Source organism: Poecilia formosa, unplaced genomic scaffold (genome assembly GCF_000485575.1).
Source record: "Poecilia formosa unplaced genomic scaffold, Poecilia_formosa-5.1.2 Scaffold451, whole genome shotgun sequence".
NCBI classification, from domain to species: Eukaryota; Metazoa; Chordata; class Actinopteri; order Cyprinodontiformes; family Poeciliidae; genus Poecilia; species Poecilia formosa.
Window position 1 is genome coordinate 246,590 of NW_006800390.1, and position 14,657 is coordinate 261,246.

General features: G+C 39.5%; 2 protein-coding genes across 7 annotated transcripts in view; both read left to right on the forward strand.

The window, feature by feature from the left end:
* Nucleotides 1-530: 530 nt before the first annotated feature.
* Nucleotides 531-9,563, forward strand: stradb (STE20 related adaptor beta). 3 transcript variants are annotated; one of them, XM_007577714.2, is made up of 13 exons: nt 531-819; nt 1,586-1,670; nt 1,794-1,860; nt 3,037-3,117; nt 4,019-4,121; nt 4,205-4,326; nt 5,823-5,931; nt 6,044-6,167; nt 6,241-6,412; nt 7,411-7,515; nt 7,589-7,845; nt 7,930-7,972; nt 8,614-9,563. In XM_007577714.2, the coding sequence occupies exons 3-13, from the start codon at nt 1,849-1,851 to the stop codon at nt 8,776-8,778; spliced, it is 1,293 nt and encodes a 430-aa protein (XP_007577776.1). In that variant the 5' UTR covers nt 531-819; nt 1,586-1,670; nt 1,794-1,848; the 3' UTR covers nt 8,779-9,563. The 3 variants fall into 3 exon arrangements, with proteins under 3 accessions (XP_007577776.1, XP_016519360.1, XP_007577779.1); XM_016663874.1 differs by lacking the exon at nt 3,037-3,117; XM_007577717.2 differs by lacking the exon at nt 1,794-1,860.
* Nucleotides 9,564-10,766: 1,203 nt separating this feature from the next.
* The window catches only part of nbeal1 (neurobeachin-like 1), a 34,844-nt gene continuing 30,953 nt past the window's right edge, over nt 10,767-14,657 (forward strand). For all 4 annotated transcript variants that reach the window (XM_007577720.2, XM_016663871.1, XM_016663869.1 and 1 more), the window contains exons 1-2: nt 10,767-10,848; nt 11,266-11,510. In XM_007577720.2, coding sequence (XP_007577782.1) covers nt 11,460-11,510 — 51 coding nt within the window. In that variant the 5' untranslated portion in view covers nt 10,767-10,848; nt 11,266-11,459. The remainder of the gene's footprint in view (nt 10,849-11,265; nt 11,511-14,657) is intronic.

Here is a 14,657-nt window from a genome sequence, read left to right on the forward strand (position 1 = left end):
ACTTCTGTAGAAAAGAAATCTGTAAAATCAGTAGGTCTGAAACATAAAAAGACTTTCTAACTCCCATTACAAATTAAGAGAAAAATGTGGCACTTTTTGATTTGTTTATTATATTTATTTAAATTTTGAGTGTGTATGATCATGTTGCTTTAGACAAGTTAAACCTGGACAGATTTTTTCTCTGTGAATGATGAACTATATAAATGAAAGTTTTGTTTACAGTTTGAAAATTAAAAAGAATGATTTTGTTAGCTGTTCTTTTCCCTTTGTCTGTCTGCAGCCATATTTAGAAGCCACAACTATTTATAATGTTAAATATCAAACTAGTACTTTGTGAATCCTTTATTTAATATGTTAAAACTTAAAATATGTGATTTCAAGGCCCAATTTGATTAGAAACTGAACACGTTTTAAGATAAGTCACTGTTTTTAACTAGGTGGAGTTATCAAATGCAGCGGAATAGTCCTTTAGTTTTGAACCAAACAGAAACCTACGAATCGGACGCTAACTTCATCTCTGTCCGGAGGAAAAGAGAAGGCGTTTCACAGCAGCCATCATCATCTAATGGCGACGGTCAAACCCAATCACGCCTCAATCAAGCGCCGGTTATCAGTGTCAAATTAAAAGTCTGCCCAAAGGAAGCTGTCTTTTTGTTATTTTCCAACATTTATGTGAATATTAGGTTTTTACGTAGCGCTATTCTAATCTGGAGAAGGAACGGCGCAGCATGGAGCGTATAAAAGACACGTCGTGCAGACTGACCGACGTCCCTTTGTGTCTTTAAGTTGTTTATGTCGAAGCGCCATCGGGAGGTGAAGGTAAGCAGACTGTTTTGGTTTTCTTACCTCAGACAATTGAAAGTAAAGAAGAAAACTATAAGAAAAGTAACCTGTGTTAGCGCAGTGCAGCAACTGTTTACACAGATATCTGCAACAACTACAACTCCCAGTCTGGTTACTGGTATAAATATACAAACTGGCTATTTTAATTGGTCTTTTGTATCATGGAATGAATGTTTAATATTACATTTCTGCAAACACAGCCATTATCGTGGACTAAAACACAGCCTTTTCAGCACAGTATTTGAATAAAACGTGCTTTAACTTGGTAAATGGCTTAAAAGATGCATCAAATAGTTACAAATTTCCTATATATCATTTAAATACATCAATTTAAATATGGAAATCCTCCATTAAGCTTTGAAATCATTAAGTTAGCTTTTTGCTGCCTAGTTTTATTGACTGTTCCACAGTAATTTACAAAAAGAAAATGCATTAAAATACACTATTAGATTATTGATTATTTCCTGGTGTTTTTACTTGTAAAATTCCCTTTTAGTTGAAGTGAGAAATCCAGAATCTCATCACTTCATTAAATGGGAAGGAAATAAATCATCCTTCACACAGCTGTTTTAGCAGATTATTAGTTATTTGTGTATATTAACTTAATTTAACATTACTTTTCAACACTGTATTACCAGTTTTATTTAATTAAGCATGCACAATTAGGTAACAAGTTATTGTACGTTAAATTGTGGCACTTTGAGCAATCAGTGCAGCTTTAATGTACCACTCTGTTTTCCAGGAATCCGTCTGAGATCCCCACTCGTCATGGACGTCTGCTGGTGAATCGAGTTTCCTTGGAGCTAAAGATCAGCTGATGTAGCCAGGTAAGCTCCAGCAGGCTGACGGATCCGGCCTGCTGCTCATCCTGGAGTTTCCTCCGTGTGTGTCATGCTTCACCGCCACGCCTCATCCTGCTGTCTCCCTCTGTCACCATCGGACCCCTGCAGCTCTTGAACGAATGAATGAAAAAGTCGGTCACTTCACCTTCGCCAAAAGGACTCCATGTCTTTCTTGGTAAGACCAACAAGCAGCATGGATTTCTTTTCCCGTCGTGCGTTTCTGCTGTGACTTAGCAAAACTAGAAATTCAGGAGATTAAATAATAATAATAAAAAAAAAAAAAACTGAATTCAGCAGGATTGAACAAAGCAAAACTTGATTTGGGCGCCATCATCACTCCGCTGGCATCTGCTTTATATCATCCAAGTTTTATGTTTCTGTGCAGTATGCATGTTATCGCTGGTGAAAGTTTGTATTGTGCTGTTTCTGCTTTTGTGGATTTTTTAGTTTTAATTCAGAGCAACATTTCCTGCTATAAGGTAATTACCAGAACTCTTGCTTTTATTAAAGTGGCTCCCACTTCCTTTTTTCCCCTAATTTTTGGATGGTGACTTCTATATTTCTCACAATAAACCACAGACACAGATTTGTAGAAACAACTTAAGTAAAAAAAAATAAAATAAACATTGCACATTATCCTTTTCTTCTTTATCTGGTGTTTGTGAAAACAAAAATGAAGCATATATACTGGAAGATAAATCGATAAATTGTCCTAGAAGTTATTGCGATAAATAATAATATTGTTGTTTTGACACCATTTTCTAGTGATATAATTGTAATAAAATATCAATGAACTTTAAACTCAGATGAACATTTAACACTGGAACTGGAAGACATTTTAAATATCCAAAATAAATAAACAAAACAAAAAATAAAATGAATTATGGAGTCACTGTAAACAAAATTGTCCTTTAAATAAAGGGCTAGTTGAGACCAAATCACCAAACAGTTGAGCTTGTTTTAATTCATCATGTTATTAATTGATTATTTTTTGTGACAGACCTCCTGCTTACTCCTTTAAAATGTTTTTTTTTTGTTATTAAACTGTAATAATATAATAAAATGTTTATTTGAAGGATTCTAAGGGCGTTTTAAGGCGTTTATTTTCATCCTGATACCTAAAAAGTGAGCTGTATGGTGTTAGCAGGTTCATCTGTTCACACGTTCATCGACTCTTTAGTCACATCATCCGGTTCCCTTTCTGTTGCCTCATATCACATCGTCGCCCATGGATGCGTTGGTGCGCCATGTTTCCTGATGCTTGCTGCCTCTTTGTTTCCTCCTCCTCCTCCTCCTCCTCTTCCTCCTGTATGGGCATGTCTCACCTCTGCTCCTCCACCCCCCTCCCCAGGACTGTTCCTGCATATCCCACTCTCAGGTCCAGCCCATGGACATAGAGGAGCGCTATGAAGACACCAGCCACCAGTTTCGGGTCAGTAGCCGACATCATCAGCTTAGAGATGAAAGCCTTGCAAAAGTATTCACTCCCCTCAAACTTGAATACTTTTTCAGGGAGATATCAAGCTGGAAGCACATCCTTTCCTTAACATTATCCTCTACATCCCTAATGCAGTAGTTCATGATTAATACTTATTATTAACTACTTAATAATAATAATAAATCATGTACTGCCAAGGCCATGTTCCTGCGGTGATGTAATGCAGAGGGGAAGTTTCCTCTTTGCTCCCTGCATCACCAGAACCTGCAAGCATCCCCCCTGCACTGCTTCACTCTGCTGCTTTTTGTGTTACAGCGCCACCTGCTGGGAGCAGGGAAACGATCCAACATGGAGACTCAAGCATTTTACTAGACGATAAATGTCACATATTGATAATATTGCTATTTTTTTAAATCATTTCAAGTAATTTACTGATAATTGCATAATAATACACTTAATATGTTTGTGACATCGAAGTTTATTTTTCTGGGTTTTATTTGTTTTTCTCTCCTGTCTGATAATATTGTGATGTTTTAATTTTATGTAGTTTTGTAATTTTAAATAAAAAAGATAATAAATATAATATATGCAAAAATAATGCAAGTACACCTTCTCAAAGGCTAACGAACTTTAAATTTGTACAGAACATTTCACACTGGTGGAGGAAGATGTTTTAAATATCCAAAATGAAACACGAAAACATAAATAAATAAATAAAAAGGAAATTAAAACTAAACACAGACGAAACCATAAATAAAAAGCAGTTCGAAGTCTCTATAAACAAAATATTTCATCAACATTTGTGGTTGCCTTGGAGATGCGGTTTATTCTTAAATTTAACAGAATAATCAAACGGATGGTTTGTACGCTCAGTTTTTCATTGGATGCCCTGCAGAGCTGCGACGGTTCTGAATACACCCTCCAAGGCCCGGCCGGCGGCGATGACATCACGGGGCTGTCGCCCGAGCCGGCCCATTACCAGCTGCTGACCGAGCTGGGTGAGGCCACCCACACAATATAGTACAAGACCTGAACTGTGTGTCTTAAAGGAATGATGGAGAGGTTTGACCTTGTATCGCAGGTAAAGGGTTCAATAACCTGAGCCAGGTGAGCATGGCGCGACACATCCCGACCGGCCAGCTGGTGGCCGTCAAGCAAACCAACCTGGACGAATGTACAGAGGAGGAGCTGCTGCAGCTCATGGTAGACTCAGATTTTCTTTCTTTCTCTTCAGAAGCAGAATGTGATTTTGTTCAATATGTGTAACAATCTTTGTAACTCTAAAGCAGGGTTCCAGAACCTACGTCTGTTATTTCAGCTGATTTTAGGGATCAAATTAGGAGGTTGGGTGTTTTTTTGTTTGTTTTGTTTTTTTAACGTGACATGACCTTAACCCTCACAAAGCGCTAACATTCAGCTCAGTTCACAACAGAACCACAAACCAAACTAACTCTGTACTCAGGAAAATGCTGGGAAAATGAATCATTCTTAAAAACTTGATAGTGAGACAGTCATTTTGTGATGCGTTTCAGTTCTAGTCTTCTAGTTTTAGTTTCCAGAGGTTAGCATTATGAACTGTCATTTCATTCAGATCTGCTAAAGTTTTCAAGAACACAAAGTTACTGAAGTCTGAAGCAAATTTTTAGAAGTTGTGCTGAGATTATTGTAAAATTATATTTTCTAAAACCAATATAAACTGTTGCATATGTTTTTTAGTTTTGTTTTGTTTTTATAAATCCGCTTTCTCCTATTCAAAAAAACAAAACAAAAAAAAACGTATCTGCTAATGCACAATCTGGAGGTGTGCGCGCTAGACCTTGCATATTCTGGTCTGACACCACTAAGAAGAGGATTCTAACTAGTAGAAGAAAAAACTTTTAGCAAAATGCTAGTGTGTTGCACATTTTTGTCTCATTAGTTAAATGTATGAATCAATGGTATTTTCTAAAGTAGTGGATTAATTTATAATCAAAACAAATTGCTTTTTTTTTACTTTTGTTTTCTTAAATGTTTCAGATCATTAAACTAATTTTAACTAATTTTCTAAGGCAAAGGAGAAATCTAAACAAATTTGATCTTTTGTGAAATTGTAGTTTCTCACTTGTTAAATTACAAAATAATTGATCAACAATAATCAGTATCATCAGCCACATCCATACCTGATTTTTGCCACAATGTAAAATTAAGAAATCATTTAAATAGAACCTGATTGTCAACATGAAGTAGGCAAAATGATCTTAGAAAATAACTCAAGAAAATCTCATTGAAAGCCGTTATATACAACTATAGGAGATATGTAGACTGTTATTAAATGTTGTTTGGTTTTTTTTTAACATGACTTGAGCATTTTTGTGTTTTCTGTTGTTATTTCTATGCTGCTAAAATCTTTGAAACATGGCTCTGGCCTAGTCAAAGTATGAATTTTAATAAGCTCTAGCCTCACATTAAACAAGTTCAGATTGGAAAATCCTCCACTGTGGCTGAAATTAATCAATTTCACAAAGAGGAATAAGACAAGATTTCTCCAAAACGATGTCAGGGGAGCGATTACTTCCTCACATCAACCCACGGTTGTTTAAACTTCTTTCCCTTCTTCTCTCCTAAATTAAATAACCTCTTGGCGTCCTCTCCTTACATAATAAAGTGTTTAATAACCAACATGAACGTGTTTTCATGTTAGTTCATGTCTCCCACCGCAGAACGAGGTTCTTCTCTCCCGGCTCTTCCGTCACTCCAACCTGCTGACGTCCCGCCTGGTGTTCTGCTCGTCCTGCCAGCTGTGGGTGCTGACGCCCCTCATGGCCTACGGTTAGCCGCAACGCTCTTCCTTCCATGGTTTCATCTCCCATCAGAGCTCCATGCATACCTAAGCGGTTAAGTAATTTAGGAGTTCAGATTATTCTCCGTTTTTCCCCTGCAGGCTCTGCAGACGCCTTACTTAGAACATTTTTCCCCGATGGAATGAGTGAGTCCCTGATCGCCTACCTGCTGCACGGCGTCCTGAAAGCGCTGGACTACCTGCATCGGATGGGCTACGTTCACCGGTCAGTGGGCCAGAGGCACGTCGCTTTTGTTAGTGTTTGTAAATGTCTCCATGTGTTGGTGTTGTCCGGTCAGCGGGGTGAAGGCCAGTCACATCCTGCTGTCAGAGGAGGGCCGGGTCTACCTGTCGGGCCTCCACAGCGTCCACAGCATGATGCGCGACGGGAAGAGGATGAGGGCCGTGTTCGACATGCCGCACCACAGCCCGGCGCTGCTGCCCTGGCTCAGCCCAGAGCTGCTGCGACAGGTCAGGAAAAATATTCACACTCCTTTAATGTTTTTACTTTTTATTATGGGAAAGCCACTGATTCCAGTGTATTACTGGGTTTTAGTGGGGCAGACTTTGACTAGACTGTGTAGACTTTAGTAAAAGCGGCTGAATAATTGCAACTGTGTTTTACGAAGCTTCCAGAAAACGACACAAAAGATAAAAAAGCTGCCATTTATAGATCAGAGTGCACTGATTTCCTTATTTTTGAACGTAAAACTGATATTATTTTAAATAAGATTCAAAGCTGTTGCATTTATTTTTGCTTTGTAGTGCAAGAAAATGTTAAAGTCAGTTTGTGTTGTTTGTTGTATATTTTTAAAATGTTTTTCAATAAAATAAGTTTGGAACATTGAAGGTGTGTTGTGACCTTATAATGCCGGACAGTTTCAGTTATTTACAGTCACTTGAAATGATCAGTTGTTTCTGATTTTACTTTTTATAGGTCCATGTTTGAGTAAAATGAACATTGTTCTTTTATTCTATGAACTACTGACAACATGTCTCTGAAACTTCAAGCAAAAATGTAGTGTTTACTTGCAGAGAAATGATAAATTGTCAAAATAACAAAAAGGATGCAGTGCTTTCATACTTCAAACAAGTTCATGTCCGTTTAGAAATAACAATACAAATGTTTTAACTCGGGAAGAGTTCAGAGGTTTTCATTGGGGTTCAGTGCAGTAGTCTCTTCATTTTTTCCGGAGATGTATATAAAAAAAAAATCAGAATTAAAGATCAGAAAGCATGAATTGGTGCACTCCTATTTGCAACATGGAGAAATAAGAACCAGTGCATATCAGCTTCTGGAACTCATTACATCCAGTAGATTAATTTATTTTAATCACTGCAATAAAACTGGATTTTAAATGTTTTTGAAGCTAATTTGGTCTGGATCACAGACCAGCCTGGTTTTATTCCCTGCATGTTTCAGTCTTACGTTGAGCAGTACTGTTTCCCTGTGGTTTTGTCCTCAGTAGGACCTGCATGGTTACGGCGTGAAGTCGGACATCTACAGTTTGGGAATCGTAGCCTGTGAGCTGGTGAGTGGCAGGGTGCCCTTCCAGGACATGCCGCCCACTCAGGTAACCACCTCCCTCCTGAGCCGCGCGTGAGTTTAAGCCTGCCGCCACTAAACCGTCTGACCGTCTCGATCAGATGCTGCTTCAGAAGCTGCGCGGCTCCCACTGCTGCCTGCTGGACGTGGCTCCCTTCCCGCTGGGCGAGCTGGGCGGCTTGAAGGTGTCCCGCTCCGGGGTGGACTCCGGCATAGGGGAGAGCGTGGCCACCGGGAGCCTGACGCACAGCGCCACCGCGCCGCCCACCGACCGGCCGCAGAGTCCGGGGCCCAAAAACCACTCGGCGACGCTGCACAGCCTGGTCCAGCTGTGCCTGCAGCAGCAGCCGGAGCGCAGGTCGTTACCGAGGCGCCGCCGGCTGCTACGTTACGGTTATTAAACGCGACGGCAAAAATGATAACAAAACTTTTCCTTTTACAGGCCGTCAGCTTCTGAACTGTTGAGCCACGCCTTCTTCAAGCAGGTATGATGTCATGAACACTCAGATCAGAGCCGGGATACATTTACTTGAGTAACTTTTTTGAAAAAAAATTACTTTTACTTGAGTAATTAAATGATAAAGTATCGCTTTTCTTACTTGAGTAAAGTTTCTGTATTTTCTACCCACCGAATGAAAAACCAACATGTTTCAACCAAAAACACACCTGCAGTTTTTGTTACTTTCATAATGTTTTTATTGAAAGAAACTGATTTGGAAAAAAGTTTATTTTGCCTGATTTTGGTATTTATTTAAATTATTTTCATTTTTAAAATACTAACATTTCCACATAACTATATTTTGCTCTGTCTGATGATGTAATTCTTAATCATTAAATGATTGTTTTGATCAGTTGAGTCGCCTGTTCAACAAATATTGTTTATTACTGTGCAAAGTCAAGATTTAAATCTTGCGTAAGAACTCTTCGTATTCTGAAGCATAGTAGTGGTGGTGTCATGGTTTATTAAACAAAAAATAAAATCTTAAGTACATTTTCTGTCATTTAAGTATTAACTTTTACTCAAGCATAAAACTCTGGTCAGTAAAACAATGTGGTGGTTAATTTTTGACCTGAAATGCTTTTTTCTGGCGGTAGCAGCATCAGACATTTTCCTGCTGTGTTCCAGGTGAAGCGGCACACCGGAGACTCTTTCCTCAGTTTGATGTACCCAGCAGTGCCCCTCTCCTGCCCTGAGGACCGACCTGTGTCCAGCCCGCCGGGCCCCACGTGTCCCGCTCCGCCATCAGCCACCGCCGAGCCTCCAGAGGCTGTGTGGGATTTCTCCGACTAGCAACCCAAATACAGACAATCAAAGAAAAGCAAGGCCATGCTCTACTGTGCTTTTTTAGTTTGTATTATTAATATTAACCCAACAGTCTGAGCCTTTTTGTATAATTTTATAATTTGTTTTTCCTTTTTGTATCTGTTTGTCTGATGGATAGATTTTGGCGTGAGCCAACTGTGAAAGTGCTGGACTTACAGAAGCTGCTCAAATATATAAATCTTTAGTAATTATATCTTTAAAACGAGTCAGCACACTAATAATCGTGACACATTCTGCAAAGAAAGGGCCACTGTTACATGTTTATTGTGGATTCATGTGTTCCAGCTGTGAATATGAAGTATTGAGGTACATAAAACAACAGGTTTCTTATTGCATCGAAGGAGAAAATGGTGTTTTTATGAAGTCATTCTCAACACAACTAGATCCAGCCTTGTAATCCTCTTTCTGCTGTATGTTCTTGTGTGTAAAATTTACAACATGGGGGTTTAACTGTGCTCTAAAAAGGCACAAGAGCAATAAATGTGCTGTATCTAGTGCTAAGCTAGTGTAGCAGTTAGGAATCATTAGTCTTCCCTGTCCTGGTCTACATAAAATGTTCCTACTGTGCTCTTCAACCACTTATCCAGCAATGCCTTTGTTTTTAATAGGATCTGGTGAATTCTTTGTAACTGTGATTAAGCGTGCTGTGTATGAGAACTGTGAGTTACAGTACATATCAAACATGGTAGCTGTATAAGCCTTACTTGTATTATTAATGGTACAATATCGATATATATGTTTTTATTCCCATGCTTGCTGTTATTCCTGAGTGGTTCTTTTCCAATGCGAGCTTAGTTTGTTTTAATTTATTACTTATGAATACATTTCTGATGAGAAAACATTTTGAGGGAATTTGAAGCTAGTTTTTTTTTCTTTTTTTGAGCGAGAGCAATTTATTACAAAAGTGGAAATAATTAATCCTGCTTTAAAACTAAAAATGTATGCTTTTATTTTCTTAAGAAAAATTCAGATATAAGTTTTCTGTTTCCTACTCTTCCCACAGGATTGGAAAAACATGCAAAATACTCAAAACTCAATGGGAGTAAGGTGCCTTGACTTTTGGTTGTGATGCAATCTAAGGTAATTCTCTTTAAAAGTAAAAGTTTCACCAGCAGATCAGGGTTTTTCGTAAAGTTGGACAAGCTTCGCTCCATAGCTCAGCCATATTTTACATTAAAAACGTTTAAACTTTAAACGGTTCATGAAAATTTGAGTTTCCTGTGACAAATAAAACAAGTGTTAATATTATATAGGTTTTATGAAAAGTGTGCTGCGTTTACTTCACGGGATGTAAACGATTAACTATTCCAACAACAAAAAATCTGACCTGTCCCTTTAAATGACACATCTGCACATCTTCCAAACGAAGCAGTACTTTTTAATTCCTCAAGAGGGCGACAAAGATTCAGAAACCAAATCCTGTTCTTAGCAAACACGAAGATCCACATCGACACCGTAAAACATCACCATGTGTCGCAAATAGGGTGCGCTTTAAAAATAACTTTTCCCAGTTATTCACTTGTAAATTTATTCCCTCTTTTGAATAAACAACAGTTGAACGCCAAGCCCGGTTTATTTGAGTAGATTAGCACTTTAGAAAGGTGGAATATTTATAGCTCGCAATAGCCTCATGTGGTTTACCAAAATAAGATTACAGTTATGATATAGAGTAGACGACGTACTCAAAGTAATTTAGCTTGGAAGACTAAAAGTGGTACTTTGAAATGAATTCGTAATTTGGTTGAAATAAGTATGTTTGTAATAATTTAAAATTAATTGTAATGAATACAACAAATAAACAAAAGTAAAATGTATTAAATTAAGAAATTATTGATAATAGACTGCATTTGTAGTCATTCTTTCTAAATAGTTTGTTTATTATTTACGTAATGTAGATCATGTTCTGCATCATCTGGTATTTGCCGGGCTTTTATTTTGAAAGGAATCCAAACAATCCCTGACAGGAAGCTTCCCGCAGCAACAGCAGCCCTAGAGACGGCGGTGGCGGAGGTGACAGTTGGGCTTTTCGCTATCTAGGTAAGTGGGCTTCAATTTGGCGACGAATTTATCATTGTAATATATTTTCTTTGACATTTATTTTTATTTTATTTCATGAGTCGTGTTCTAGTTGGACTAGCTGGGGCGGACGAGACGTTTCTGTCACATGAAAGGGAGGAAGAGGAGGAGGAGGAGGAATAGGGGTTTAAAGAAATAGAAACAGGCTTATTTTATGACAGCTAGGTTTTTAGCTAGCTTGACCAGGTACGGTCGGAATCGTATGACAGCGTTCAAACCGATAAACCGACGGTCTGTTGTATGTTTAGGTTTAGCGTTAAGCACAGAGTAAAGTAAAGTATTATTACTGTGTCTTGACATAACCACCACACTGTACTTACTGGAGCATTTCTGTACACCCTGCTCCGACACTGTAATTATTCGTGTTGTCCTACACAGTCACCCCTCCAAAGAGAAGTGGGAGAACAGGCCGTGGAGCTGTTCGTCCTCCACAGGAATTAGTTCTGACCTGCTATGGAGTAATTTTGGATTCTGCCGGAAAAGTCATGGATGGCTTCAGATCATGACTGCCAGGGAAGTGACCTCTGTGGGCACCGCAGCCTGAAGGAGGGGGTGCCCCTCTCTGTGGCGCTATGGCATCCAACGAAAGGCTCTACGAGGTGTGGATGCTCTACTGTACCAAGGTGAGATGATCGACTGCTCCCATAATCCTCCTAAAGGTCAAAGGGTGACGTTTCCTTACATCCAAAGTCTAGATACAGTCAGTTTGTGCTACCAAAAACTGGATGACAAAAGTCTTAAGTTGACTGCTTTGTTGTTTCTGTTCATTTGTTTTGGATATTTAAAATATCTTCCAGTTTCAGTGTTTATCAGAATTTAAAGGTTATTGGTCTTTGGGAATGGTCTCTAAACAACATTATTGTTTATCGTGATAACTTCTGGAACAATTTATCATCTGGTAAAATTTTCTCTATTTTCACAGTATGTATGAAAAAGAAAGTAGGTTTATGGGAAGACATTTGTATAAGGACCAAAATGGTGCATCTCCTTCCCTCCTTCCATCTCTCCTCATTCATCCATCCATCTTTTTGTCCAAGCAGCAGACCAGCAGAGCAGGCGTTCCTTGAGTCAGCTGTTGGCTAGATTTAATTCACTCTGCGATAAAGCACGCGCACGTCCTGCCGTCCAATCAAAACAGCCTGCCTAAGCTGCTCCTCACGTGAGCCTGACTGCAGCCACTTACTTTCTTCCCCCAGTAATCCCTCATCATTACACACACAGACATGCACGCTATGCACGGCTCTCTACACATGAAGCTGTTATTCCTCCATGCAGCATATGACATGTAATAATCCCCCTGCTGAGATGTTAAGAGCGTGAACGCTGACGCGCACGGTGCGTCTTCTACCTGTGCCGCGGGGCTCTTGACAGAAGCGTTAAGCTGCTGTCTTGGTTGCACACAACAGTCACGATCAGTTGTGAAAATGCCAGCCATGTCTGGAAGCATTTGTTCTAGCTGGACTGTGTATTTGCATTGACTAAGACGGGATCGTTTTACTTCATCCTGGCTCTGGGCCAGAGTCCACATGGCCGGGGTTTATCTCTGCGTGAGGCCAAAGAGTCGTAGAGAGAAGAGCAGTTCAATAAATGTTGGCGCTTTGTATTCACACCCTGGAACTTTTGCTCATCTTGTCAGCCACAAACGTTAACATATTTTATGTGCTAAACCAACACAAAGTAGCACAAAATGCTGAAACGTTAAGAAAAGTGTATATTTTAAACTTTCTGCACAACATGAGGCTGCCGCTGCCATGTTTCATGATGTATTCACAGTAATGTGCCTTCAATTGGTTTGTCACATAAAGTCTCAATAAAGTGCATTGAAGTTCAAGACAAAATTTGAAAACTTTCACAAGGCGCTATAGATATGGAGTATGGGACTTCCCTAAACTATATGTATAATCATGTGTGAGGGTTGCCCAGATAGGTTGTCTGTAAGAAGAACCTGCAGTCATGTGGGCTATATCAGACAGGAATGTTTGTGTGAAATGCCAGACCCCCCCAGCAGCACCGCAGCCTCTTCTTCTCTCTATCCAGCTCAAACTTGCAGTGAAATACCACAAAAGTGTCAATTTATGTATTTTAAAGTAAAACATGGAAATATTTTACTCCTGATTCAGGAGTTTTAGGAGTTAATACATTGAGTGATGGTATTGCGACATGAAACTTTAAAGTAGCATAAAATATATCAATCGAACTACTAGGGAGTCCTATCAAAGCAGAATGCTAACATTAGCTTAGCATTTCAGAATACTGTTCTGTTTGAAAACATTAGCTAAAAAATGCCTGGAATTTCTTCAATACTGTAGCTGCTTTCAATAAATTGACTCATTTATACGTTTGAACACTAATATTCCTCTCATTATGTAGCTTAGTTAGCATATGGGTCAATTTAGCCTCTATGATATGTAGGTTAGTAGTTTAAAGGCGTGTTTTAGCTGGACGAATGTGGTAAAAGTAAAAGCTTTTTACAACCTTTCTCTGTTTGGGGAGAACTGGTTCATCCGGTCCAGTCAGGTAGACTATCTGTTGTTTCCATGACAGCCACTTAGTTGGTTCCCTGCGCTAAAAAGGAGGAAGAGGCTTGGCTTCTGTTTTCTCTTTTAGCTGATGATCCAGTGGTCAGAAATGTGGAAGATGTGAAGCACATTTCTGTCTCTGGCAGCTGTCGGAGTGGCAGCGTTTTCAGGGATGAGGTCAGGAGTTGTCTCTGGTGCAGCTGTGGAATCCGTGTTGGGAAGCACGAAGCGCTCTCTGTTAGTAAACTGTGTTGTATTTGCACGACTTCAACATGAGAAATAAAATGGTTAGTAGCAAAAATGTGTCTTAAAATAAATTTTCTCCTCCATTGCGCTTTAACGACTGCAGTTTATAAGATTAACTTGTGGCTACAACATTAGAAACCTCACGGATTCCTGCAGATTTATTTCTACTGCTTTAAACTTTTATACTTTATATAACATTACAAGCACAAGTTTGATCTTCGTTATTGGGGTTTAATGTGATGGACCAAATGGAAGGTAATGCTTAGCTGCGTATTTCTTCAAATTAATTAAGAAATGCGTCCTTTTCCTTCCGCTCCATATTTAACGCCCTACGTTGTGTTGACCCATCACATAAATTTCCAGCAAAATCCACTAAGGTTTGTGTTTCCAGTGCAGCGAAATGTGCAGCAACACTTCAGCTTTGATGTAAATCTGCTGGAGTTGACTCCGACTTGCAGAGGGGTCACAGACGACTAAGGCTGTTACATAAACCCGCTCTCCTCTAAGCTGTCTCTCATGGGTCCGGTGTTGTCCCCTGACAGTCGAGGCCTCCCTGAAACGGAAAACGACCCTGTGTTACCTTCCCTCCTCCACCGGGCTATTAGCCTTCAGAACCTGCAGGAGAAAGTCGAGGGTTTATCGTGGTTTTTGAATAATGCCGGTTACGCTCCTAAAGCCTTTGTTTGCTGCAGAAAATCCTCTAAATTCCCCGCCACAGGGGAACAAGCCTCAACTGCCTCTGGGGATCATTTCACCCTTCGGTTTGCTAACTCTGGAGGAGGATGGCCAGCTGTCTACAAATCATGGATTTCCATTTAAGATCAGAGAACCGACGCCCAACCCTGCCCTCCTTCGAGTTGCTTTTTGACGCAAGTGGAGGAAAAAGCGGCAGTGATTTGCATAAACCTCTGCACTCCTGGGAGATAGAAGGAAAAAAAGATGGCAGACACAAGCTTGCAGTCTACATCCCATATTCAAAGTTCCTGCAGGCTAGCTGTTTTATCT

Excerpts from the sequence above, each read along its gene's own strand:
- stradb (XM_007577714.2), top strand. Across the intron at positions 4,327-5,822 it reads AGGAGCTGCTGCAGCTCATG|AACGAGGTTCTTCTCTCCCG; the intron begins GTAGACTCAGAT and ends CTCCCACCGCAG. Across the intron at positions 6,168-6,240 it reads CGGATGGGCTACGTTCACCG|CGGGGTGAAGGCCAGTCACA; the intron begins GTCAGTGGGCCA and ends TTGTCCGGTCAG.